Source organism: Acipenser ruthenus, chromosome 25, assembly GCF_902713425.1.
Source record: "Acipenser ruthenus chromosome 25, fAciRut3.2 maternal haplotype, whole genome shotgun sequence".
NCBI classification, from domain to species: domain Eukaryota; kingdom Metazoa; phylum Chordata; class Actinopteri; order Acipenseriformes; family Acipenseridae; genus Acipenser; species Acipenser ruthenus.
This window is the reverse complement of record NC_081213.1, coordinates 27,937,715-27,964,290: the sequence shown is the minus strand read 5'-3', so window position 1 is coordinate 27,964,290 and position 26,576 is coordinate 27,937,715. Positions and strand designations below refer to the sequence as shown.

At 50.9% G+C, this 26,576-nt stretch overlaps 4 protein-coding genes across 11 annotated transcripts; 3 read left to right on the top strand and 1 right to left on the bottom strand.

Annotated features, from left to right (window-relative positions):
* Positions 1-27: 27 nt before the first annotated feature.
* Positions 28-6,602, bottom strand: LOC117964027 (transcriptional adapter 3). The gene is made up of 9 exons (XM_034906221.2): positions 6,298-6,602; positions 5,352-5,582; positions 4,567-4,817; positions 4,286-4,391; positions 3,988-4,123; positions 3,797-3,900; positions 3,540-3,649; positions 3,243-3,428; positions 28-3,110 (listed from the first exon to the last, which is right to left on the bottom strand). The coding sequence occupies exons 2-9, from the start codon at positions 5,556-5,558 to the stop codon at positions 2,918-2,920; spliced, it is 1,293 nt and encodes a 430-aa protein (XP_034762112.1). The 5' UTR covers positions 5,559-5,582; positions 6,298-6,602; the 3' UTR covers positions 28-2,917.
* Positions 6,603-7,041: 439 nt separating this feature from the next.
* On the top strand, positions 7,042-12,276 carry LOC117412256 (actin-related protein 2/3 complex subunit 4). Of its 2 annotated transcripts, none has more exons than XM_058999994.1 (6): positions 7,042-7,122; positions 8,940-9,058; positions 9,872-9,983; positions 11,005-11,100; positions 11,393-11,563; positions 11,799-12,276. In XM_058999994.1, the coding sequence occupies exons 1-6, from the start codon at positions 7,057-7,059 to the stop codon at positions 11,802-11,804; spliced, it is 570 nt and encodes a 189-aa protein (XP_058855977.1). In that variant the 5' UTR covers positions 7,042-7,056; the 3' UTR covers positions 11,805-12,276. The 2 variants fall into 2 exon arrangements, with proteins under 2 accessions (XP_058855977.1, XP_058855978.1); XM_058999995.1 differs by having other exon boundaries at positions 7,043-7,174.
* Positions 12,277-13,625: 1,349 nt separating this feature from the next.
* On the top strand, positions 13,626-20,439 carry ttll3 (tubulin tyrosine ligase-like family, member 3). 3 transcript variants are annotated; one of them, XM_058999987.1, is made up of 13 exons: positions 13,626-13,878; positions 14,325-14,396; positions 15,003-15,278; positions 15,751-15,925; positions 16,053-16,114; positions 16,207-16,335; positions 16,605-16,719; positions 16,874-17,041; positions 17,267-17,459; positions 17,795-17,943; positions 18,202-18,445; positions 18,808-19,243; positions 19,522-20,439. In XM_058999987.1, the coding sequence occupies exons 3-13, from the start codon at positions 15,003-15,005 to the stop codon at positions 20,422-20,424; spliced, it is 2,850 nt and encodes a 949-aa protein (XP_058855970.1). In that variant the 5' UTR covers positions 13,626-13,878; positions 14,325-14,396; the 3' UTR covers positions 20,425-20,439. The 3 variants fall into 3 exon arrangements, with proteins under 3 accessions (XP_058855970.1, XP_058855969.1, XP_058855971.1); XM_058999986.1 differs by having other exon boundaries at positions 14,255-14,396; XM_058999988.1 differs by having other exon boundaries at positions 13,627-13,878; positions 14,255-15,278; positions 16,874-17,011.
* A 1,174-nt stretch (positions 20,440-21,613) lies between these two features.
* LOC117963513 (glycerate kinase-like) lies at positions 21,614-26,406 on the top strand. 5 transcript variants are annotated; one of them, XM_058999991.1, is made up of 5 exons: positions 21,614-21,682; positions 23,383-23,794; positions 24,045-24,196; positions 24,605-24,780; positions 25,133-26,406. In XM_058999991.1, exons 2-5 carry the CDS (start codon positions 23,433-23,435, stop codon positions 26,048-26,050), a joined length of 1,608 nt encoding a protein of 535 aa, XP_058855974.1. In that variant the 5' UTR covers positions 21,614-21,682; positions 23,383-23,432; the 3' UTR covers positions 26,051-26,406. The 5 variants fall into 5 exon arrangements, with proteins under 5 accessions (XP_058855974.1, XP_058855972.1, XP_058855975.1 ...); XM_058999989.1 differs by lacking the exon at positions 21,614-21,682 and adding an exon at positions 22,104-22,278; XM_058999992.1 differs by lacking the exon at positions 21,614-21,682 and adding an exon at positions 22,690-22,771.
* The last annotated feature ends 170 nt before the right edge of the window (positions 26,407-26,576 follow it).

Here is a 26,576-nt window from a genome sequence, read left to right as displayed (position 1 = left end):
GTCCCCGCTTCTCTCATCAGTTTCAGGTTTTTATTTTTTTTTAAGTCGGGGGGGAAATCAGAATTGTTTTTTTTAAATACAATGTTGCAAAAATTAAAGTCCTTCTGCAAAGTACCAAATTACGTCAAATTCACTTCAACAGTATAAACGGCAATCCGACCAAGTGACCTACAACACAGGAAGTTAGTCCGGAGCTGGGAGCAGCCATTTAGTTTTTTTCTGACATTTTGAAAGATCTTCCTGTTATGAAATAAACACGTTAACAAAACAAAATAACAACGCAGACGTCTTCCTCTCCATGCATGTGGAAGCAGCAATGAGGCTGAAGGGAGAAGTTACAGAATCGAAAGCCTTGTGGTTAGCACTCCTGTAAAGAGTTAAACAATCTTCTACAACAAACACACACCCCCCCAAACAAAACCAACGTGAAGGCAGCAGCACCTCGATGTGCACGCACCACACACGCACGGACACGCACACGCACACTATGCATCAGGACGTGTGTTTTTTTTTGTTTTTTTTAACTGGTCTTTCGGAAATCAATCCTGGTTTTACAAAAACATCTCAGTTAAAATCACAGCTGCTGGTACAGATGAAATATTACAATTTCAGACAATTTCAGGCTCTCAGTTTAAAAACAAAACAAAATGTCAGATTTCACACTCGGTCACAGAAGAGACTCTCCTCAGCCGACCCTGATCTGAGCCTATGAAGGGTAAGGGGTAAGGGAGGGTGTCTCTGCTGGTCTCTACCCACCCACTTGCTGAGTCTATGAATGGGAGTGGGTAGGTGGTAGGGGAGGGAGTCTCTACTCATGAAGCAGTTTCAGGATGCTCTCTCGTTGAGTCTATGAATGGTAGATGGTAGGTGGTAGTGGGTAGGGAGTAGGGGAGGGAGTCTCTACCCATCGAGCAGTTTCAGGATGCTCTCTCGTTGAGTCTATGAATGGTAGATGGTAGGTGGTAGTGGGTAGGGAGTAGGGGAGGGAGTCTCTACCCATCGAGCAGTTTCAGGATGCTCTCTCGTTGAGTCTATGAATGGTAGGTGGTAGTAGGTAGGGAGTAGGGGAGGGAGTCTCTACCCATCGAGCAGTTTCAGGATGCTCTCTTGTTGAGTCTATGAATGGTAGATGGTAGGTGGTAGTGGGTAGGGAGTAGGGGAGGGAGTCTCTACCCATCGAGCAGTTTCAGGATGCTCTCTCGTTGAGTCTATGAATGGTAGATGGTAGGTGGTAGTGGGTAGGGAGTAGGGGAGGGAGTCTCTACCCATCAAGCAGTTTTAGGATGCTCTCTTGTTGAGTCTATGAATGGTAGATGGTAGGTGGTAGTGGGTAGGGAGTAGGGGAGGGAGTCTCTACCCATCGAGCAGTTTCAGGATGCTCTCTTGTTGAGTCTATGAATGGTAGATGGTAGGTGGTAGTGGGTAGGGAGTAGGGGAGGGAGTCTCTACCCATCGAGCAGTTTCAGGATGCTCTCTCGTTGAGTCTATGAATGGTAGATGGTAGGTGGTAGTGGGTAGGGAGTAGGGGAGGGAGTCTCTACTCATGAAGCAGTTTCAGGATGCTCTCTCGTTGAGTCTATGAATGGTAGATGGTAGGTGGTAGTGGGTAGGGAGTAGGGGAGGGAGTCTCTACCCATCGAGCAGTTTCAGGATGCTCTCTTGTTGAGTCTATGAATGGTAGATGGTAGGTGGTAGTAGGTAGGGAGTAGGGGAGGGAGTCTCTACCCATCGAGCAGTTTCAGGATGCTCTCTCGTTGAGTCTATGAATGGTAGATGGTCGGTGGTAGTAGGTAGGGAGTAGGGGAGGGAGTCTCTACCCATTGAGCAGTTTGAGGATGCTCTCTTGTTGAGTCTATGAATGGTAGATGGTAGGTGGTAGTGGGTAGGGAGTAGGGGAGGGAGTCTCTACCCATCGAGCAGTTTCAGGATGCTCTCTCGTTGAGTCTATGAATGGTAGATGGTAGGTGGTAGTGGGTAGGGAGTAGGGGAGGGAGTCTCTACCCATCGAGCAGTTTCAGGATGCTCTCTCGTTGAGTCTATGAATGGTAGATGGTAGGTGGTAGTGGGTAGGGAGTAGGGGAGGGAGTCTCTACCCATCGAGCAGTTTCAGGATGCTCTCTTGTTGAGTCTATGAATGGTAGATGGTAGGTGGTAGTGGGTAGGGAGTAGGGGAGGGAGTCTCTACCCATCGAGCAGTTTCAGGATGCTCTCTCGTTGAGTCTATGAATGGTAGATGGTAGGTGGTAGTAGGTAGGGAGTAGGGGAGGGAGTCTCTACCCATCGAGCAGTTTCAGGATGCTCTCTCGTTGAGTCTATGAATGGTAGATGGTAGGTGGTAGTGGGTAGGGAGTAGGGGAGGGAGTCTCTACCCATCGAGCAGTTTCAGGATGCTCTCTCGTTGAGTCTATGAATGGTAGATGGTAGGTGGTAGTGGGTAGGGAGTAGGGGAGGGAGTCTCTACCCATCGAGCAGTTTCAGGATGCTCTCTTGTTGAGTCTATGAATGGTAGATGGTAGGTGGTAGTGGGTAGGGAGTAGGGGAGGGAGTCTCTACCCATCGAGCAGTTTCAGGATGCTCTCTCGTTGAGTCTATGAATGGTAGATGGTAGGTGGTAGTGGGTAGGGAGTAGGGGAGGGAGTCTCTACCCATCGAGCAGTTTCAGGATGCTCTCTCGTTGAGTCTATGAATGGTAGATGGTAGGTGGTAGTAGGTAGGGAGTAGGGGAGGGAGTCTCTACCCATCAAGCAGTTTCAGGATGCTCTCTCGTTGAGTCTATGAATGGTAGATGGTAGGTGGTAGTGGGTAGGGAGTAGGGGAGGGAGTCTCTACCCATCGAGCAGTTTCAGGATGCTCTCTCGTTGAGTCTATGAATGGTAGATGGTAGGTGGTAGTGGGTAGGGAGTAGGGGAGGGAGTCTCTACCCATCAAGCAGTTTCAGGATGCTCTCCCTCTCCTTCAGTGCTTTCCAGGCCTGGTCCTTCTCCTTCTTGGTGGGCGTGCGCTTCTTCTGTCTCGCCGCCATGATCTTGCGGAAGGCGTCCATCACCTCGTTATCGGAGACGCGCACCCTCTGCCTCAGCTCCTGACGCTTCGTCTCCTCCTTGCCCAGCCTGCAGCGAGATGGAGAGAGAGACACCACACAATTTGGGTCAAGTTCTTGCGAGAGTTAAGATAGCAGTTTCCCCTCCCCTCTCAACTCCTTCCCCTCTGACCCCCTCTCTCCCTCCCCTCCTTCCTCTCACCTCAGCAGCTCTTGTTTCCTGGCCCGGTTGTGTGCGCTCAGTGCTTTCAGCTCCGCCTGTCTCTTGTGCAGCTCAGCCAGCACCTCATCCTCCGAGTCCTCTGCCGGCCGGTCTTCCGACTCCAGCAGCCCCTGAGAGACCAGCTCCTCCTTGATCCGCGCCTCCAGGGACTTTGTGTGGGGCACGCTGAGAGAGACAGACAGAGACACAGAGTGTGTGAGAGTGAGGAGGAGGCAGGAGATGCAATGCACAGAAAGACTATGATTCACTGCACAGACATCCTGGTGTGGCCCCTACCTGAATGCCTTGCCCTGGCTGCGGGGGGAGGTGCTGGCCCCATCGGCCCCCAAGTCCTTCCCAGACACCTCGGGGATGGGGGAGTCCTCCATGGGGGAGATGATGTTCTCCTGGGGGGGGTGGAGGAGAGGGGGCAGCGTGAGACCACAGATCACATGCCTGTACTATACAGTGCGGGGCTGGGTGTAGGGTTCGTGGTGCAGTGTAGGATGTAGGATGCAGGGTTTGTGGTACAGTGTAGAGTGCAGGGTGCTCACCTCCACTAAGGCCTGCAGGAGGCGCTGTGTCAGGGGGCCGAAGGGGGTGCCGTCCTCTGGCTGCTCGTGCTGAGACTCCGACTTCTTCAGCATGAAGTCCACGTCTGACAGGAGAGAAGGAGTTAGGGAAAGCAAGAGAATCAGAAATGTGCCTGAGAGTTCGGGGTCCAGCGCTCCCCATGCCTCCTCACCCTTGGAGTCGAGCTCGGACAGTGCTCCCAGCATGCCTTTCTTCCTGTCGGCGGCGGCGCGGGCTCCGTCCTTCTGCTCCTCCAGCAGGTCCTCCTGAGCCCAGCGCATCGAGTAGTGCTTCCCCAGCGGAGGCACCTGAAACATGGGAGAGACAGTTACTATAGCAGGGGCACCTGGAACAGGGGGGAGAGAGTTACTGTAGCTCCTTGCATTGTGTTGCAACACCAGCTAGACCTGGAACTGCGAGAGGTGCTGACGGCACTGGATGGAGGGTGTATGGAAGGTCTTGTTCCACACCTTGTAATACTCTGCCTCATCCTCGGGTGGTTTCAGCAGCTCCTCCAGAACGCGGATCTCCTCGCTGGTGATGTCAGCGCAGTACGGCTCCACCGACGCCCAGAACCTGGGAGAGAGGCAAAGAGAGGGGACAAGAGAGAGAGAAAGGGAGAGGGGAAGAGGGTGAGAAGGAGGGGAAGAGAAAGGGACAGTGAAAAAGGGGGAGAGGGAGAGATGATTTTCTGAGCAGGGAAGAGGTGGTGCAAAGAGATGAGAGGCAGGCTGCAGTGTCAGGGGCTTACCTGTTGGGGGCGTCGTTCTTGGGGATGCGCGGTGCGTCGAGTGGCTCCTCTGTGAACTCGTACTCCTGGATCTTGGGCTGCAGGTTCTTGGATTTGGGCCTGCCGGGGCCGGGCCCTGTCCCGTGGCTGCCCTTGCCGTCCAGCCGCTGCTTCTTGGGCTTGCCGTGCTTGGTGGGCGTGCCCAGCTCCGCGTCCTTGCCCAGCTTCAGGAAGCGCTTATCGCCCTTCTTGTCCTGCCAGTCCGTCAGGATCTGAAACAGAGACACGGGGGCTCTGAATAGCTCTCACCTCCAAGCTGCTAGACTACCATCTTCATCATCATCATCATCAACACTGCTGCTAGCTAGGCAGGTGCATAATGAACAGCTAAACACGTGTACATGATTAAAAGGTCTGACAAACACCTTCTCTCTGCGCCTCACCTGGAACTGGAACTTGCTTGAAAATGTATTTTCCTTTTCTTGCCTCTATCTATCCCCCCTGTCTCTCCCTCCTCCTCACCTGTGTCTCTGCCTCCAGCACTCGGAGCCTCCTGCTTGCGGAGGGCAGCAGTGTCTCTCCCTCCTCCTCACCTGTGTCTCTGCCTCCAGCACTCGGAGCCTCCTGCTTGCGGAGGGCAGCAGTGTCTCTCCCTCCTCCTCACCTGTGTCTCTGCCTCCAGCACTCGGAGCCTCCTGCTTGAGGAGGACAGCAGTGTCTCTCCCTCCTCCTCACCTGTGTCTCTGCCTCCAGCACTCGGAGCCTCCTGCTTGCGGAGGGCAGCAGTGTCTCTCCCTCCTCCTCACCTGTGTCTCTGCCTCCAGCACTCGGAGCCTCCTGCTTGCGGAGGACAGCAGTGTCTCCAGCTCCAGCTGCATGGTGTCCAGCTCCTCAATGCCGATGCCATCGTCCTCGGAGCGGCCCAGCACGGCCGTGTACCGCGGGCACACCTTGCCATGGTCCACTGGCTTGAAGTCGTGGAACTGCAGGGGGCAGTCCATGAGCTCACTCATCTTCACTGGAGCAGAGCAGCAGCTCTGAGGGGGAGAAACCCAGCCGAGTCAGAAGGGACACACACACACACGCATCCTAGGAGGCTGGCTGTTATACCCATAGCAACTCAGGGATGGAAGCACGACTCCCGTTGCATTGCAGTTTGATCCATTCCTGGTTTTTACTGCGAGTTTAATAAGAGGCACCTGAGCTTGTTACCTCTACACTGTGGCTAGTCAAGCTCGTAGCAAAATCTGGAATGGGTGAAAATGCTGTGCAACAGGAGTCTTATTTCCATCCCAGCAACTCTTGGGGATTCTCACCATGTGAGCAGTTCAGCAAACTTGATTTGAGCTGCTGTAATTTGAGCAATTACTTGGAAATGGAATCTACAGCACGGCGAGTTGCTTGCCCGCATGTGTTGCAATACTACAGGAACTTCGAGTAAAATGACATGACAAAAGCATTACAAACACAACACCACCAGGGTAATGAAAGCGGCGGCAGGACACTGTCAATGGTAACTGCATCTCTTAGTCGCGCAACAGTATCGTGCAGCGAGCCTTGTGGTGCCCGCTGTAAACAAAACGCCTCACGTTTAAGAAAAAATATAAATAAAAACATGAATTATTTAATTCAACGAATTGCCATGGCGATTCTAAAGCATGCCCGTAACTGCGCCCCCTCTAGTCGCCACTCGCATCGCGCAATTATTATCGATAAATCGCTGTATTAAAAATAAATTGTCACATTGATTACCTCATGAATGCAGCATCCATTAATGACTGTACCATTTGCTCTCTCCGGGGGTCGACGGTAGGTGCCTTTTATTTTAAACCGACTTGTGCAAACCGGAAACGACACAATCGCAGTACCGCTGTTGGGGAGGGTTATATTATTAAATATTAAAATGACAGATGCTCCTAACAGATTCAAATGCCAAGCGTTTTATTTAGAAGCATATTTTGGGACCCCTTGCTTAATGTATGAAAACTACTTAGACAATGTCCGACAATGGTATCTCCCTAGAGACAGGACCAAAAAGCAGGGGTGTAATTGTAGTTTATTGCCCGTTTTGAAAATTGCGTTTAACGGCGATAAGCAAACCTATATCTTTTTTTAATTATGTGTTCTGTTTAATTGTTTTCAAATTGTAAAAAGTTTATTAACTATGGGTATTTTTTAAAACAATAGCACATCCTATCAAATAAATCCCCCTGCGTTTTTGACAGTCAGTCCGTCGTCCCTCATTTCCTTTTATGGAAACAAAACACATCTGTTAGGCGAAACCAAAAGGAAGCGGAATAGGAGAGGAAGTGCTATTTTGTATTTAATACTGACACATCAGCACGGTAATGAAATTGTGTCTGCTATCCAACGCTTGTGTGCGTGGATGTATTGTTTAGTTTCTCGTGGTTAGTATTCTTACTTTAAGAAGATTTAAAGTGGGTAAAAAAAATTAAATTGGCGTTTTTTTAAAACTGGACAATGCATGTCAATACCCTACTCCCCCCCATTATGTGTGCACGTTGGTACGCCCCAAGCTGCGGACGGGTTCGCGGAAGAGCCGCGGCGCGCCTGCGAGTGAGTGTGTACTTCCGCCTTTTATTTTCTGCTTGGAGGAGTCAGAAACATGGTAAAGAAACGAGTCCTTAATATTTCAGTGAATTAATTGAATTTACTCTTCTGAATTGCTGCCGTGACGGTGGATACGGGCTGTTCTAGGGCAGGGGGGACGGGGCGATGCATTCGTGTTCATTCAGAAATACGTTATACATTTAGAGGCGATCCCCGCCCAGTATACCGCTGCTGGCTTCCTCTATTCTTCAGACTAGTCATACTGGACGGGCAGGCAGACTCGCTAAAAGGAGCGTATTTTGTACTCATAAAAATAAGGGTTTTATATTAATTTTGAAAAAAGGGTGCTAATATTAATTATGATGCTTCCTCCAGTGCAGTCGAATCGAGGTTTGAACAAGGGTGTCATGGCATGCAGGTGATAGTATCTTTGTAAATCAGGTTCGCGTCTAGCATTTCCTCTATCAGAATGATCTTGGCAAAAACGCCCATATTAATTTATTTAAAAAAAAAAGGCGTCGTCGCTTTCTGTATATGAGAGATGTACAGGTAGTAACTGGTCCCTGCAGTGCAGTACTGTGTAAATCAGGGACGTGTTTTTGCATTGCTAGAGTTATTAGTGTTACTAGTATGCAAGTTATGCAGTAAACTGCCAGCTCGTTTTCAGTACCGTTGTTGCCTTGCTTTGGTGATGGATGTCGTCTTGCTTGCTTGTGTGTGTGGCTGTGGGTGTGTGTGTGTGTGTGTGTGTGTGAGGTGCAGGAGTTGTTTGTAATGGAATGTTGTGGTAGTTTTTGAAGTTTCTGCAGATCAGCGCCTTTCTTCACCAGTATGCTTAGAAGTGCAACACTTTTCCGTTGTTGTTTTAGTCAGCAGTGTTTCAGTGACACTGGTACAGTTCAGCAATTAGATGGAAGTCACGTTTTCTTTGATCCAGGTCTATGAATGCAAAACCAAAGACAACCATTAGCATGTTGAGGCTAGCAGAGTGGAGCGCCGCTTGAGTTTGCTCAGTTTTTAAAGAAGTCTCTACAAGCCCGTTCTGTCCGAGGGGTAATTCTGTGTTTGCAGCTTCCATACACTAGGGGATGAGGTCATTTTGCCTCAGTCTGCCAGCATGTTTTACTGCTACTCTGGTCATGTGTGTTGCAATGTACACCTAATCCAGCAAGCTGCTGAAATAGAAACAGACAGTGCTTCAGTCGTGGTGTGTATTGAACCTGGCCTGTTTAAAGGTTTGTCTGCCTTGTGACTGTACTGTGCTTCTAACTTAGACTACACTGTCCCTGGAGGTCTTTTCAAACCCATCAAAGCATACATGGGATGCTTCAAAAGGGCTACGTGCTGTAGGCTCAGATCACACTGTTTGCCTCTTTATAGTGAAACATGCTTGCAGCATGCATGTGTTCTGTGTGCTGCATCGCAGGGCTGTCAGTAGCCTGCAGAGTTGCTGGTCTGCTTGTTTGTTTTAAGGATGACTGAAATGAGCCTCACTTCCCCTTTTCACTTGTCCTGGGAATCGGGCAATGCAGGCACTTGGTTTCAGTGTTACTGCGGGAGCACAGTCTCACAGTCACTGAGAATTACAAGCACACAGACGATGGAACAGGTGTAATGCGAGAACTTGCTGCACACATCTGCCAGCATAAAATCTGAAAGGAGAAGGGTCTGCAATAGGAAGCTTGTCTAAACCTGAATTCCATGTGCGCCACAAAGCTCCGACTCTATCTATCCACCCCCTCCCTTCCTGTCCTCAGAATGCCACTCTGCTCCGATCCCCCCCTGACATTCTCTCTCTCTCTCTTCTTCACTTCTCTCCTCAGACGGCTACACTCCGCCCGTATCTCAACGCAGTGCGCTCCACTCTGCAGGCAGCACTGTGCCTGGAAAACTTTTCCTCTCAGGTGGTGGAACGGCACAACAAGCCCGAGGTGGAGGTCAGGTAAGCAGGGGGGCTGGGCTGGGTTTACTGGGTGTCTAGGGAGCTGGGGAGGGCAACTACTCTACCACAGTGCGTGGCTGATTTCACAGACCCTGATTAGCACTTAACCTTGGATTAACTAATGTAACTTTACTCAGCGTAACTTTCTAGTTGGTAGAGTAGTCCAGGATTAGTGCTCTTCGGGGTCCAGGAAATCAGCCAGTACATGAACCCCCTTTCCCATGGGTTCAAGGGTGTGTTAGTCCGGGTTCCTCGGGGAAGGGGTAGCCCGGGGTCCTCGGGGGAGAAGGGGTAGCCTTGGGTCCTCGGGGAATGGGTAGCCCTGGGTCCTCGGGGAAGGGGTAGCTTGTGCTAATCAGGGTCTGTTTTAAAGCAGCCAGCCTCTGATATTCGTTGCTGTCACTCCACTCATGTTAATGTTACTAAACCCCCAAACTGCAGAACTTGAGAGTGTGTAAAATGAACGCCTTGAAAGACATTCCTTTGCAGTACATGGGTCTAGTTTTTTTGAAAAAGCTGTTATCTCCTTTCAAAAAAATTATAGCCTCAGCTAACTTTCGTCAACTTGTATTTGTTGTGTATAACTAACAGTCTTAACTCTACCACCCAGACAGAGCAAAGTGATCATTATTAATAATAGTACTGAACACAGCCACGTTCCCTCATTGCGTACACACTGACTGCAAAGGGGCTGGAGCAGCATGCGAGGTCCCCTGGTTAAAATGAACCCATGGGCTCTTTCCTGTTCTGTGCTGTGCTTCGGTGCAGTGGCTGGCTTACCCTCTCTCCTTCTCCCTCCCCCTCTCTCTCCAGGAGCAGCAAGGAGCTGCTGCTGCAGCCGGTGATTATCAGCAGGAATGAGAAGGAGAAGGTGCTGATTGAGGGCTCCATCAACTCTGTGAGAGTCAGCATCGCGGTCAAGCAGGTGAGCTTGTGTACCTGGGTGTACCCGAGTAGGCTGGGAGGTATTGGCACTGTCCCTTTCAAAGAAACTGGTTGCTGCTCATTGACAGATCCATTTTGTACCTTCATAAGTGCAGCTGTGTGCACTGCTGCTCACTCAGCTGTGTGCCTGTGTGTGCTGCTGCTCACTCAGCTGTGTGCCTGTGTGTGCTGCTGCTCCCTCAGCTGTGTGCCTGTGTGTGCTGCTGCTCACTCAGCTGTGTGCCTGGGTGCTGTGCAGCTCACTCAGCTGTGTGCCTGGGTGCTCTGCTGCTCACTCAGCTGTGTGCCTGTGTGTGCTGCTGCTCACTCAGCTGTGTGCCTGTGTGTGCTGCTGCTCACTCAGCTGTGTGCCTGTGTGTGCTGCTGCTCACTCAGCTGTGTGCCTGTGTGTGCTGCTGCTCACTCAGCTGTGTGCCTGTGTGTGCTGCTGCTCACTCAGCTGTGTGCCTGTGTGTGCTGCTGCTCACTCAGCTGTGTGCCTGTGTGTGCTGCTGCTCACTCAGCTGTGTGCCTGGGTGCTCTGCTGCTCACTCAGCTGTGTGCCTGTGTGCTGCTGCTCACTCAGCTGTGTGCCTGTGTGCTGCTGCTGCTCACTCAGCTGTGTGCCTGTGTGCTGCTGCTGCTCACTCAGCTGTGTGCCTGTGTGTGCTGCTGCTCACTCAGCTGTGTGCCTGTGTGTGCTGCTGCTCACTCAGCTGTGTGCCTGGGTGCTGCTGCTCACTCAGCTGTGTGCCTGGGTGCTGTGCTGCTCACTCAGCTGTGTTCCTGTGTGTGCTGCTGCTCACTCAGCTGTGTGCCTGGGTGCTCTGCTGCTCACTCAGCTGTGTTCCTGTGTGTGCTGCTGCTCACTCAGCTGTGTGCCTGTGTGTGCTGCTGCTCACTCAGCTGTGTGCCTGTGTGCTGCTGCTGCTCACTCAGCTGTGTGCCTGTGTGTGCTGCTGCTCACTCAGCTGTGTGCCTGGGTGCTCTGCTGCTCACTCAGCTGTGTGTTGTCTCCGCAGGCTGACGAGATCGAGAAGATCCTGTGCCACAAGTTCATGCGCTTCATGATGATGAGAGCGGAGAACTTCTTCATCCTGAGGAGGAAAGCAGTGGAGGTGAGAGAAGAGAGAGAGCCCTCCACAGCTCCATCCCTCCATCCCTCTGTCTGTCTGCAACAGGGTGCCATGCACTGGTTATAAAATCTCTCCAGGATAAGTCAGCTTCCACTTCCCCCTCACTGTCTCTCCACTGCTCTTCCCCTCTCTGTTATTGACTGCTCCCCTCACTCTTTCTCTCCCTGTCTCTTCCCCTCTCTGTTATTGACTGCTCCCCTCACTCTTTCTCTCCATGTCTGTTCACCACTCTGTTATTGACTGCTCCCCTCTCTCTGTCTCTCTCTGCTCACAGGGATATGATATCAGCTTTCTCATCACCAACTTCCACACGGAGCAGATGTACAAGCACAAGCTGGTTGACTTCGTCATCCACTTCATGGAGGAGATTGACAAGGAGATCAGCGAGATGAAGCTGTCGGTCAACGCCAGGGCCAGAATCGTGGCCGAGGAGTTCCTCAAGAACGTGAGTCCCTCCGGCACCTGGTCTACTCTAGAACCAAAGCCCAGAACGAGAGAACACCTGGTCTACTCTGCAGCAAACACACACATAGTACACCACTCCTACCCTAGAACCAGGATACCATGCTCACTCTAGAACCAAGACACAGAACCTAGGGCTGCTCTAGAATCAGGGTGCATTCTGTGAATTCTGCAATTAAATTAATTTGAATTGAATTTCTCCCTTTTTTGTTTTTCAGTTCTGAAGAGGCTCGCCTCAGTCCTCATCCTGATCACATGACCAGGGTTTCAACATGGCTTCTCCTTAGAAGGCAGGGCCAGGGGAGTGAAAACCCAGTCAAAAAGAGAACCACAAAAGAGTGGCCAATTCATTCCGGGGGGCCTGGCACTTGATTGGCTGGCTGATCCAGGCTCATGAATATTAATGTATTCATCTATTATAATATGTGTTTTTTTTTTTTCATTTTCTGCAAATTAAACAGAAGTAAAAGCAGGGCCGGTCCTCTCAATCTGCATATTCATGAAGACTGGAGAGCTAGCTGAGTGAGACTCGTGCTCCAGTAAATTATCAGCAGCTGCTTCTCTCTTTTATACACATGACTTCATGGTTTTGTCTTTTTTTTTTTTTTTTTAAATTGCAACAAACTTGAAAAAAAAAGTATGCTTCTATTTTGACAAACAAACAATATACTGTAAAAATAAAACCCATGATGCGCTTGTCTGTGTTGAAGTGTGTTGTTATTAGCAGCAGCAGCAGCAGCCTGCAGTAGTTTTGGTTCAGTTCAGGACGTGGTCTGGAGACAGAGAGAGATGCACAGAGAGTTGTTTCTTTGGGGATTGGAGATCACTGCTGTTGTGGATTTTTTTTTTTGTTTGTTTGTTTGTTTGTAGTGCATTTTGTATCAGCAGTGTTTTCAAGGGCAGTCCTAAAACCACTTCCCTTTGCTGTAAAAATGCTCAGGCTAGAGATTGATCAAATCTAAATCTACCGTTTAGTAACATTTTAGACAATTGTTCTGTACATGTCTTTAACCTGGGACACACGCACACACAACTTTCAAACTTAAACCGCATCAGTCTATCTAGTTATGTTTTTTACCACGCTATCGGAAGAAGGCAGAAGCAGAACGTTTTCAGTTTATCAATTACTTTTGCATTGTGTGTGTGTGTGTATATATATATATATATAAATTACACGTTTAAAGACATTGATGAGAATTTCTCCTTAAATGTGGTTTGGTTTTTGGCAATGAAAGTCACTGTGGTTATGTGACAAAACGAGCCATGCATTAATCGTGTTTCCAAGAAGACTGGAGTACTGCGTGCCTGTGTCCAGCGCCTTCACCTCTCCTCCTCGCCTCGCATCAGCATTAATCCACAGGCAGCGCTGGCGCTGTGCTGGTCATCGCGGCAGGAAGTGAACTGCACCACCCGATTTACAAACTGCCACATCTCTGCAGTGATCCCACGCTCGACACTTCCTCTCCATGCTAGTTCAGCCTTGATTACTCAGACAGACTGCTGACTGCTGTTTCACAAGACATGTTCTTTATTATTAGTGTTTATTATTATTATTTATTTATTAGCAGACACCCTTATCCAGGGCGACTTACAATTGTTACAAGATATCACATTATTTTTACATACAATTACCCATTTATACAGTTGGGTTTTTACTGGAGCAATCTAGGTAAAGTACCTTGCTCAAGGGTACAGCAACAGTGTCCCCCCCACCTGGGATTGAACCCACAACCCTCCGGTCAAGAGTCCAGAGCCCTAACCACTATTCCACACTGCTGTGTTTAAGAGACAGGACTGCCTTTGTGCCAGAGCTGGGGGTGAAATGTGAAAGACGGCTGTTTTCTTTTTTCAGAATGATAGTATTGACGTTTATAACATCCATTAAACGCTGCATCAGTGCATCATTTACAAATACTAAAATAAGCATTATTTCATTTGATAACAAGCGTTTTGACTCGAAGTGCTTCTGTTTGCATCTTTGGGTGTCGGTTTGTAAGTCATTGCAGTCATGGAAGACTCAACGATCTGGAATTAATAGGGTTTATTTTACAAGCGAATTTCCAGCCAAGGCTCGCATCAAGCTGCACTGTCTGCAGCCTTGGGCACACAAGCACGAGCCCGCAATTTGAACCCCAACAGTACTCTGCGCGTCGCCGGGAGACGGTTTCTATGGAGACCGTAAACATAATGAAGAGCCCTGGCGCAGGCGTGCTAGGTGCGTGATGTTATTTCATGCGGCGGAGACGACAGCATGAACACAGGTGAGCTGTGCACTTGAGAGCCGCTGAATACTCACAGGTAAATTAAAGGGTTGATAGTGTGTTATTAATAAGAAGCTTCTATTCATAACTAATCGATTATGAGGAGTAATGTTTTAGACTTGTCGTGTTGTGTTAGTTATAATATGTCTATCAAATAGAGTACTGCTGTGCCGTGGACTAACCCGTGCAGTGTTGTCTTGCTTATAATAATAATAATAATAATAATAATAATAATAATAATAATAATAATAATACAGATACAACAACATTGATAATAATAACCATTTTTATTTTAACATTCCATATATATGTACTGTTTAATGTTAGTTATTTCATATCGTTTACGGCTACCTGAAAGGCAAGTTTATGCATATAGAAAAACGTATATGTAGAAAATCTACCCTTTTTTTCAGATGCATCATGTTCATGTAAGAAAAGGGAAAGAGCGCGTTTGTAGCAAAAGGAGGTTTGTTTGTTTGACAGAACATCCCGGTGATTTACAGCAATGGATCAGATGGGAAGATTGTGAAACGATTCGTCCTCGTCGCTGTATCAGTAAGCCAGGTCTAGTGACGAGTTCTGAGGAGCGGGGGAAACTCTGCATGGAGATTGCAGAACTGGTTTTGCAAAACATAATAATGCATATAGTAACTGGAGCTGATACGCACTGTAATAATCACGTTGCTGTGTGTGTGTGTGTGTGTGTGTGTGTGTGTGTGCGTGCGTGCGTGCGTGCGTGCGTGTGTGTGTGTGTGTGTGTGTGTGTGGTGTACTGTGTAGTTTGCAAAGTGCAGTATAGCACAGTGCGTGCATTGTACAGCACATGGAGACAAAATAATAACAATGCATGATTACTGCAATACATCGTGTGGACCACAGCAAAGTAAAAATATATTGAACACATACATGAACACTCCTAGTACTGCTATACAATGGGGGTCCCTGTACTCCCTGTGTTCATCTCTCAGGGGCGAGACGGGCTTGGCTGCCTGCTTTTCATAAAGCGCTCCTGCAGCGGGACACGTTAGTGACGTCCCGGCTGGTAAAAGGCACGGACAGGGTGCTGGAATAGCTTGGATCACAGCAGGGAACATGCTTGTTCAATTACTCTTCCATGAGTGTGGTAACAGATTCATTCACATTCATTCCTGTGTGTGACAGATGGAGGGCGCCCCAGAGGCTGGAGGAGGGAGACGGAGCGAGGAGGAGGAGGAGGAGGAGGAGGAGGAGGGGGAGGGGGGGGGTGCAGACACTGAAGGGAATGGTGACGCTGTGACACACTCCAGTGCCCAGAGAGAGCAGCTGAGCCGAGGGGGAATGAACCAGCGCAAGAAAGCAGGGAGGAAATCCGAGGGCACTGACTGCAATGGGAAACCCCGCAGGAAGAACCCGGAGCGACTCAAGAACGCCAAGCTGCTGGCAGAGCGAGCCATCAAGGTGAGGAGCCGACTGCACTCTCCCTCTCCCTCTCCCTCTCTCGCACGCTGTCTCACACACACGCTCTCTCCCTCTAGAACAGGAAGCTCTTCTCTGTCCAGCGTCCCTCTCCCTCTCTCGCATGCTGTCTCTCACTCTCTCCCCCTCTAGAACAGGAAGCTCTTCTCTGTCCAGGGTCCCTCTCCCTCTCCCTCTCTCGCATGCTGTCTCTCACTCTCTCCCTCTCTCCCTCTAGAACAGGAAGCTCTTCTCTGTCCAGCGTCCCTCTCCCTCTCTCGCATGCTGTCTCTCACTCTCTCCCCCTCTAGAACAGGAAGCTCTTCTCTGTCCAGGGTCCCTCTCCCTCTCCCTCTCTCGCATGCTGTCTCTCACTCTCTCCCCCTCTAGAACAGGAAGCTCTTCTCTGTCCAGGGTCCCTCTCCCTCTCCCTCTCTCGCACACTGTCTCTCACTCTCTCCCTCTCTCCCTCTAGAACAGGAAGCTCTTCTCTGTCCAGGGTCCCTATCCTGTGGTGCGGGCTGCCCTGCGAGCACGCGGTTGGTTGGAGAAGAAATTTCCCAAGGTGCAGCCCCTGGGGTCACAGCGGGGTCGCGGAGGGGACGAGGAGACGGAGGAGGACGACGGTGATGACAGTGGCGATGATGACGGTAACCACGGAAACCCTAGGCAACCGGGAATCACCCCCAAACACACACATAGTGAACCCCAACATCTCATAGGAACAGGCTGTTCTAAGTTTAACAAGTTCAAAGTAGTCTCTCTCTGTCTCTCTAGAGGATGGCTGTGAGGAGGAGAGTGAGAAGGAGGGTGACTCTGATGACAGCTATGATCTGATGGTAAGTTCAGTTCATTGCAGTAATATACAGCAGGCATGCAGTGCACATGTCTGTGTGTGTTCATTTACCTGTGGCCCCGCCCCATCTCCTAGTCTCGTCTGGTTCGCAATGAGACCCCCTATTTCTATTGGACGACGCGGCGCGACGCCATTGACTGCCGGCTGCTGCGCAAGGATCAGATGACCAATCACTACGCACGGGCCGGGTCCTTCACCACCAAGGTCAGGGGTCAGCGGGGGTGTCCTCTCTGGCTTCATTTTTGGATTTTTGCTTTGTTTTATGTACAGCACATTTGGTTTTAATAGAATTATTTAAATATCATGTGTAAAAGGACTCCAGTACTTCCAACCCTACCTGCTGGATTCAGTCTCTCCCTCTCATTTATGGCTCTCACCCTTCCCCTCTCTTGCTGTTCCCTTCCCTCCTCCTCTCTGTCTCCCCGACGCTCCTCTATGTCTTTCCCCACTCTCCTCTCTGTCTCCCCCTGCAGGTGGGGCTGTGTGTGAACCTGCGGAACTTGGTGTGGTTCGACGAAGCCAATCCCGACACGTTCTTCCCGCGCTGCTACAGACTGGGGGCCCAGGATGAGAAGCAGGCCTTCACTGGTGGGGCTGCTGCTGCAGGACTTCTTATTGTCGTTCCTATTCTGATAGTGTTCCTGTTAGCGTTTGCAGTGTGACGGCCTCAGCACCAGCTGTCACTGAACACACCCCTCTTCACCCACTCCAGTCTTATCATGCTGTGTTTAACTTTCCCTAGAGGATTTCAGGCTCACAGCCTGCAGCAGTCTGCTCAAGTGGGTGTTGGAGACCAGCCAGGGGCCTCCGGGGCCACAAGAGGGTGCCAGCGGGGGACCGGGGGCCAAGAAGGAGGCATCGGGGGACTCCCCAAACCAGGGTACTGTACTGACGACCCTCAATCCTAACGGTACTTGCAGAAGGCAGCATGTGTCTCGGTTCTATATATATTTAACGAGAACTATAAACCCTAGAGGTCTTTGTTGTTTAATTGAACCGCGTGAATCTCCAGCCAGGCCCTGAAGCAAATAACTACTTCATTAACCCTGGTGTAGGTTGGCCCTCCAGGGGTTTGCCTCAGTCTCAGTGCTGTGGTCTCTTGAGCCCCTTTCCTGTGTCTCTCCCACCCTTCCAGTGCAGAAGAACGCGTGCAAGCTGCGGGCGAGATCGGAGGTCCCTGCGGAGCTCATAGTGACCGCACTGCAGGCGTGTCAGGAGTACCTGGACAGCCTGGAACACAATGACATCGACATCTCCATGGAAACGCCCCCCGCCATCAGCGAGCAGCAGTGGGAGGAGTTCCTGCACAGCTACTACCAGGTCATCCAGTGAGTCCCAGCAGCACAGCCAGGACTAGGACTGGTCACGCGCGCCACCACTCGAACCTTATGAGGCAGAGCTGCGGCTCTGAGCTCAATCCATAACGTTATTTTAATATACCTTTCCTTGAATTCATTTCCTGTATTGAGTTTCTAAAGCCCAGGTTAGCTCTCCTTCAACAGGGGACTGGTGAGACAGCGTTGTGTGTTGAGTTTCTAAAGCCCAGGTTAGCTCTCCTTCAACAGGGGACTGGTGAGACAGCGTTGTGTGTTGAGTTTCTAAAGCCCAGGTTAGCTCTCCTTCAAGCCCAGTCTGCTACCGAACCTCTCTGTGTGCTTCACAGCGACGGAGCCAGCTTGAAGAACTTTGACCTCTACACTGACCACTGCGAGCATGTCCTGGGTAAACTGCGGGAGGTCAACCCACAGCTGGACATCGAAGGAGTCCACAACATCTGGATCGTGAAGCCTGGAGCCAAGTCCCGCGGCAGAGGTGTGTGTGTGGGGGGGGGGGGGGGCTGCATGTTTTCATGTTTTTCCTGTACATGTTATTTCTTTTGAACAATTGCTTTGCTTTCCAGTGCACATAAGACAGCCTTCGAGGACAGCGTGCAGCTGTAGTGATTGCTCTAGAATCAGATTGCAACACAAATATAAAAAAGACAACTTGAAAAACAAAAGCATGAATCATTTGGAGCCGAGGAACCCTCTTGCTGTTCCAGCCCTGCCTCGTTGACTCTGTCTTTCGCAGGCATCGTGTGCATGGACCGGCTGGAGGACATCTTGAAGCTGGTGGACAGCGACCCCACCATGATCAAGGACAGCAAGTGGGTGGTGCAGAAGTACCTGGAGCGCCCCCTGCTGGTCTACGGCACCAAGTTCGACGTGCGGCAGTGGTTCCTCGTCACGGACTGGAACCCGCTCACCATCTACTTCTACAAGGAGTGTTACCTGCGCTTCTGCACCCAGCCATTCTCACTGGACAACCTGGACAGGTGAGCGCTCTCTGTGTTACACTGGAGTCTGAAACTTACCTGGACAGGTGAGCGCTCTCTGTATTACACTGGAGTCTGAAACTTACCTGGCAGGTGAGCTCTCTCAGTGTTACACTGGAGTCTGAAACTTACCTGGCAGGTGAGCTCTCTCAGTGTTACACTGGAGTCTGAAACTTACCTGGCAGGTGAGCTCTCTCAGTGTTACACTGGAGTCTGAAACTTACCTGACAGGTGAGCTCTCTCAGTGTTACACTGGAGTCTGAAACTTACCTGGCAGGTGAGCTCTCTCAGTGTTACACTGGAGTCATGCCGTTGTCATCGATGCTTGACCGCGTTCCCTCTCCCTCCCTGTGTGCCGGCAGCTCCGTGCACCTGTGCAACAACTCCATCCAGAAGCACTACGAGCGATCCCAAAGCCGGAACCCGCGCGTTCCCCATGACAACATGTGGTCTTCGTCGGACTTCCGGGCGTTCCTGCGCAGCCGGGGGCAGGAGTCCCTGTGGGAGGCCAGGACAGTGCCGGGGATGAAGCAGGCAGTGATCCATGCCCTGCAGACCACGCAGGATCTGGTGGAGTCGCGGCGAAGCAGCTTCGAGCTATACGGGGCTGACTTCATGATGGGGCCCGACCTGCGGGCCTGGCTCATCGAGATCAACGCCAGCCCCACCATGGCCCCCTCCACCCCCGTCACCGCCCGGCTCTGCGGGGCCGTGCAGGAGGACACGCTCAAGGTGGTGATCGACAGGAGGGCCGACCGCTACTGCGACATCGGGGGCTTCGAGCTCATCTACAAACAGGTGGGTTGAGAGAGGGAGGGACAGGTGAACTCACCTGCACACACTGGGGGCTTCAAGCTCATCTCCAAACAGGTGAGGCACAGGTGAGGCACAGGTGAGGCACAGGTGAGGCACAGATGAACTACTGTGAATCACTTAAACAGTAGGAAAGCTGTAACATCATTATGACTGTATACTATATATTGTTTACTAGATGTAAACTTTACATACATTGAGTACGTTTGTTTTTTCGAGCTGTACCCCACAGTAACAGGGTCCACTCCCCTGTCTCCCCACAGGTACCAGTGGAGGTACCCCAATACGTGGGGATGAACCTGCTGGTTGAGGGCACCCCAATAAGGAGACCGCGCCCCCCTCTGCACAGGAACAGCACCTCATTCACCGTGCCTCTGCCGCGGCAGGACCAATCAGGTTGCAAAGAACCCCCCAAAACAGCACAGCCACCCCCCGCAAAACCACAGGACCCCACATGGCTGACCCCCACCCCTGCCCGCGGATCCAAGCCCATCCGTAGGACGCGCCTCTCCGTGACTGGCAAAGAAAACAACCCCAAAGGACCGCCCAGGGCTGAAGAGCCCGCCCCGCCCAAGCCCCTTCACATCATAGCCACAGCCCCTAAGAGATCCCTGACGGACCCGCAGACCCCCAAGCCCCTCCTTCACATCACATCCACAGCCCCTAAGAGCTCCCTGACAGCCCCGCAGACCCCCAAGCCCCTTCACATCACACCCATGGCCCCTAAGAGCTCCCTGACGGACCCACAGACTCCCAAGCCCCTTCACATCACATCCACGGCCCCTAAGAGCTCCCTGACAGCCCCGCAGACCCCCAAGCCCCCCACGGGTTCCGGAGCAGCCCGGCAGATTGGGCTGAAGTTCACCAGCTTCGACACCCTGGAGTTCAAGACAGTGAAGCAGCCTCGCATCGTAGCCTCTGTGGATTGTGGCTCGTGGCAGAGCCCCCGCTGCCGACCCACCCGCCAGCACTTCATGCAGACCAGAGTCTGTCTGCCCTCCCTCCGGCCCGAAGCCCCCTCCCTGGAGATCATCAGCCTGCAGCATTCCCTGAACCCGGCGCCCAGCCCGCGCTACCACAGAGCCGGGCCTCGCCCTCACAGGGGGCCCTACAACCTGGAGCTTGCAGCCCTCATGAAGCAGCTCGCTGCGGGGGGCCGACAGTAAAACTACACGGAAAAGAAAAGCTCTACGGGTTTAAATGTAAAAACACCGGGAGAAGGGTTTTTGTTTTTGTTTATTGTTTTAACTAAATTATCAGTGGTGAATCAAAATCAAAATGGATCGACATGTTTTATTTCACAATTTTTTGAATGATTGAAATGATCCGTAATCATGTTTGCACTCGTCCAGTAAAGAGGTAGATTTAGTATCGGCTGAACAGCGAAGAGAATAGCAGGTTGTTTTCATTGCAATATTTTCATTGTTATCCAGTTGTTGTATGAAGTGGTTTTATTGTTTTATATTCATTTATTATCTTCATCACCGCACTGGAATGCAGTAAACCCAGGATTTCATTCACTTGATCTGGAACATTAAACTTTGACATTATCCATGTGTGACCGGGCAGAGGCTGGGTGTGAACTGGCACCCTGCACACTGCCAGCGGGCATCGGATCCACTGTGCAAAAGAGCCGGGCTCGCCTGCAGTCGTGGTTTTAGAGCTTTTAACCTTAATGAATGAGTCATTTAGCAGTCACTTACTGAAGACCCTACCGGCTCTGTAGACCAGGCTCCTCTGCAGCAGCTCTGTCAGCCCCTCTCGGGACAGCCTCCCCACCTCCGGGACCCCTGGGCTCTTCAGGATGCTCGTCCTCTCCTGGGAGCCTCTCTCTCTGGGGCTGGGCCCTGGCAGATCCATCTGATACCTGCGGAGAGCACAGCTTCAACACAGCACAGCAGCAGCAGGGATGGGAATGAGACCCCCGTCGCACAGCAGTTCAATCCATTCCTGGTTTTACTAGGAGTTTAATAACACACACCTGTTACCTGTGCACACTGTGGCTAATCAAGCTTGTAGTAAAACTGGGAATGGGGGAAAATGCTACGCAATAGGAGTCTTATTTCCATCCTTGGTTTCACTACAAGTTTAATAAGACACACCTGAGAGAATGGCTTAGAGATTCAACTGGTAATCTCATATTGTACACACTGAAACTTCTGCTGCTGGTTTCTGAGAACCCGTTTAGCACCAATAAGGGGTTTATTAATTAGAGGGGGGCACTTGAAAGGGGTCCCGGTTCGAAAAAGCTGGTCTGGTCTGACTCACCACGCCCCCGTGCTGTAGAGACGGGGTACCGCCGCTCCTGAGACACATGGTATAAACACGCAGGGGTCCTGAAGAGCTGGGGCTGTCCATCTCCTGCATGCTCCTGCTGCAGTCAGCCGCCTGAAAATGCAACGCATCCTGGTACGTCTGTAAAAGGTAAACACCGACAGGGAGTTAACGCGAGAGAGTGAGCGTGTACTGTATGTCAACCTGGCCATGCTTGCTTAGCAAGTCTGCTTCATATATCGTGAAGATTGATTTACTCTCAAGGTCGCATTGCTTATTCCCCTTGACACTCTTAGGCACACTTCTCAGCACGGTACTGTAGAAACACACTGACGCTCTCCCCCTGTCCTTACTGTACATGAACCGTGCACAGGTACACCACTGCATTATCAGATAATCGTATTAACAATCCCGCCCCTTCCAACTTTCAAACGAAAGCGACAGCTGATTTTAGAGTCAGAAAAGATTAAGAATACAGACCGGTACTTCAGACTTCAGAGTGAGATCAATCCGTCGCTCATTCAGGTAGCTTCGCTCTGGTCTCGTGTCTTCATAAATCTGGGTAGTCGTCGAATACGCTTGTGGGCCACCGTAGTGGTAGGCTTCAGAATGTGGAACTGCATTTCCCAGAATGCAACTGTGCGTGGTTTGGAAATTAAATTCGAAGCGATTCAGACGCTGTTCCTCTAGAAGTTTATGAATTTTAGCATTGTTTCTAAGTATAATGCAGCGGAATGAAAATGCAGGTATGTTCTCTTTTTATTATTTATTATAAATATTGATTTATAGAGTCGAGTGAAGGCATATGTGACAGATAACCTATCTAGTTACCAAGTTTGTATTAAACATTGTTTGCATATTATTAACGTTATACTGTAACGGTACGTCGCGTAATAATACGCAGTTCCAGGATTCTGCGTAATTAAGTTCACGCTAAACTTGGGTTGGTGTCACTAATTTAGCTGCTTACAAAGACTGAAACTGCTTTATAATAATATTAAGCGTGACTTTTTCTCTGCAACCCAGCCTTGCACGTCATTATTCCTACAAAGTGATCATTCCTGAAATGGCTGGATACTGCTGTCATCGCCCATGCAAGCGGTTTGTTATTGCAACCTCTGTCAATAATTAAACATTACATCAACACACACTGTGTCCGGAGGGCAAGTATGCGAACTTGAATAGTGACGTTTAGACACAGTCAGCCAAGACAGACCACAGAAACACACGGGAATTAAGGTACTGGCACTGTTTAATGTACTGTGCTCATCGGTATAGCTGCAGAAAGATTTACATTTAAATCAGCCGAACCCTCAAATTAACACGAATCGAAACAAGGTAGGATACTTTTACATGGGCCGGTCTTTCTGCACCAGGTAAAGAGTGTGGCCCGTCTTTTTGCAGCTGTGCATTTTCATCTCACGCTTAATGACTACCCGTACATGTTAATTCGTATTTAAAAACATATGTAAACTCAAACCAAATAAATGAGATTATGATTGGGTTTACTGTCTGTCGCTGACCAGTATTTTTTTTCTTCTTTAAAATACAAAAACGGTGCTTAATGTTTTGAGGGAAATGTCTGCATGGTTCTCTCTCAGCAACAGAAAAGTAATCATGTGAAGTGCGCTCAGAGGCCAGCCTGGCGGGTTGCAAACATCAGAAAACAGTGTGTCAATAAAAAGTAATTAACCCTTTCACGCAAGTCAACCTTCAGTTAAAGATATATGTATTATGTGTCTCAAACTACTTTTTTTCAGCTACTTTAAATATTTCATGGATAAAAAAAAGAGTTCAAATGAAATTGAAAGCTTCTCCCCCTAAGTCTTTAAAACAAAATGTTTTTTCAGACCTGGCCTGCCAGGAGTTGGTGTGTGCTGGTACTGTGTGACCCCTCCCCATGGCCAGTGGTCTGTGTGGAGCGGCTGGCAGCTTGTTGCTCAGCAGCGCCCCCTGGGGGCTGGGCGGGAGAAGCAGGAGGATGATGACGTTGTGGACACAGGGCCGCGAGGTGTTCGGCGCGGCGGTCAGCGCGGTGCTCCCCGAGAACATGATGCGTGGGAGCCTGGCTCTGCGGGGAGAGTGCCTCCTGGTGGACGTTAGGAGCTTCGCGCCCACGGGGAACGTGCACCTGGTGGGCTTCGGCAAGGCTGTGCTGGGCATGGCGGCCGCGGCAGAGAGGATTCTGGGAGATCACCTGGTCAGGGGTGTGGTCAGTGTGCCCCACGGGATTCAGGAGGCTCTGAGGCAGGCAGGCAAGGGGTAAGGGTCACGGCTCTGCTTTTTGCATGCTATTGACAATGACGAGGAAAACTAGATACTGAGCAGAATGACCTGGTCACTGGTACATGGTGATACAAAAAAACATATGGGGATGTGTTGAAGATGCAAATGCATGATGGCCTCAGATGAGGCTGGGAGATGTTGGGAGTGTTGCATGATCCCACTGTCATGGGATGCCATTTTTTGTCCCCTATATAAAGCAATGAAAAATATATTGATCATGTCCCAGGGAGATGCTGCTTGGCCCTGACAGCCGGATCACAGTGCTGGAGGGAGCGCGGCACAACCTCCCAGACAGAGACGCCATGGAGGCTGCCAGCGCCATCAGAGAGCTCGCCAGCGGGCTGACAGAGCAAGACCTGCTCCTGGTGCTCATCTCCGGTGAGCAGAACACTCCCGCTGCGCCAGGTTTAATACCGGGTCATTGTTCGTAGTGCTAGATCTCAACTACAGCTGGATTTCATTAAGAGCAATTTTACAGCACTGGGGAATCGCCATCTGCTCCAGATTTGTGAAACCAACCGTCAAAGCAGGGATGGAAATAAGACTCCTATTGCATAGCAGTGTCACCCATTCCAGGGTTTACCAAGAGCTTGATTAGCCCCAGTGTAAAGGTAACAAGATCAGGTGTGTGATTAAACTAGGTTTGCAATGGGAGTCTTATTTCAATCCCTGCTAAAATGAAATATGCTGTTTTTATTAATAACGTATTTTCACGCAGTTCAGATGAGTTGAAGGGAGCCCAGGTGGGGTTGCTGTCTTCACTGGCTGTGTCTGTGTTCCCTGCAGGGGGGGGCTCTGCCCTCCTACCCGCCCCCACCCCCCCGATCACCCTGGAAGAGAAGCAGAGTCTGACCCGGCAGCTGGCCGCCCGGGGAGCCACCATCCAGGAGCTGAACACCCTGCGCAAGGCGCTGTCTCAGCTCAAGGGAGGGGGGCTGGCCCGCTGCGCTCACCCTGCACAGGTGGGGACTGCACGGGGTTCAACACTGTGCTCACCTGGTTACCTGCACAGGGTTACAAACTCGCACGAGCTCTGGGGGTTTAGAAACTAGCCCCCACTTAAGTATTGTATTATTATTATTTTTATTAATATTATTATTGTTATTTTAAAATGATATTACATTTTTCACTGAAGTTAGATCTATTCCCCATTGTTAATTCTATAGAAGCATGGCTGATCGCTGAACAGGAAGTCAAGACCGTTCCTTAACAAGAAAACAAACAAACAAAGCTAGACTCTCGTAATGAATCTCCCCTGTGTGATAAACGAGCGTGTGGTGTCAGTGCTGTGAAGACCCCTCTCGTTCTCCTCAGGTGGTGAGCCTGATCCTCTCCGATGTGATCGCTGACCCCCCGGAGCTCATCGCCAGCGGCCCCACGGTTCCCAGCCCAGCCGATCCGGGGGAGTGCTGGGCAATCCTGGAGAGATACGGGCTCCGCTCCTCGCTGCCCCAGTCCGTGCGGGACGTCCTGTCGGGGTTGGGGGGCGCGGGGACGGGGCAGGGGCAGGCAGGCTCCAGGCTCGTGCACAACGCCATCATTGGCTCCAACGCGCTGGCCCTGGAGGCAGCCTCGGCCCGGGCGCGGGAGCTGGGCTTTCTGCCCGTGGTTCTGTCCCCAGCCGTCTGCGGGGAGGTCCAGGCCGTCTCCCGACTTTACGGACTGCTGGTCCGGTTTGCGAGCCAGGCTCGGTCCGAGGAGGGTGCGGAGGGGAGCCTGCGGGAGGCTATACTGGGGATGGGCCCGGAAGTGGGGGTCCCGGACCGGGATCTCCTGCACACCCTGAAGGTTTTGGAGGAGTGCAGGGGGGGAGCGCTGTGCCTGCTGTCCGGCGGGGAGCCCACAGTGCAGCTGAGAGGGAAGGGGAAGGGGGGCCGCAATCAGGAGCTGGCCCTGCGCGTGGCCGTGGAACTCGCACAGGGGGGGTCCTCCCTGCCTGCCCCCCTGGGGGTGGCATTCCTCAGCGGGGGGACGGACGGACAAGACGGCCCCACGGACGCGGCCGGAGCGATCGCTGACCCCCTGCTGGTGTCGGAGGCAAGGGAGCAAGGTCTGGACCCCGCGGAGTTCCTGGACAACAACGATTCCTACACCTTCTTCACACGCCTCTCCAGGGGGGACCGGCTGATCCGGACCAGGCTCACCGGAACCAACGTCATGGATGTGCACCTGGTTCTGATCCAGGGAGAGGAGGCAGGTTCGGGAGCCCATGCTGCTGCAGGGAGCTCATAGGGGACCTGGGGTTACCACTGTATTCACTGTGCAGTGGGGACTTGGTCTGCTTATTGGAAAAAGAGGCCTTGGAGCACCCAGCTGGTACAGTGTGGATCACCTGCAGTCCATTCACAGGGCTGGAGATGACTCCTCTTGCAGAGCAGTTTCACACATTCCAGGTTTTACTACGAGCTTGATCAGCCACAGTGTGTAGGTAACAAGCTCAGGTGTGTCTTCCTAAACTCATAGTGGAACCAGGAATGGATCAAACTGCTATGCAACGGGAGTCTTATTTCCATCCGCGCTCTCAAGTAATGTACCATGTTCAAATTGAGTTCTTTAAAGACATTAAAAAAAAATACTGTTTATGTAAATGTTTTTTGTTGCTTGATCCTATTATATATTAATATTAAAAATATGCACACTGATAGCAGCCCCAGTGGATACACTGTCACTGCACACTGATAGCAGCCCCAGTGGATACACTGTCACTGCACACTGATAGCAGCCCCAGTGGATACACTGTCACTGCACACTGATAGCA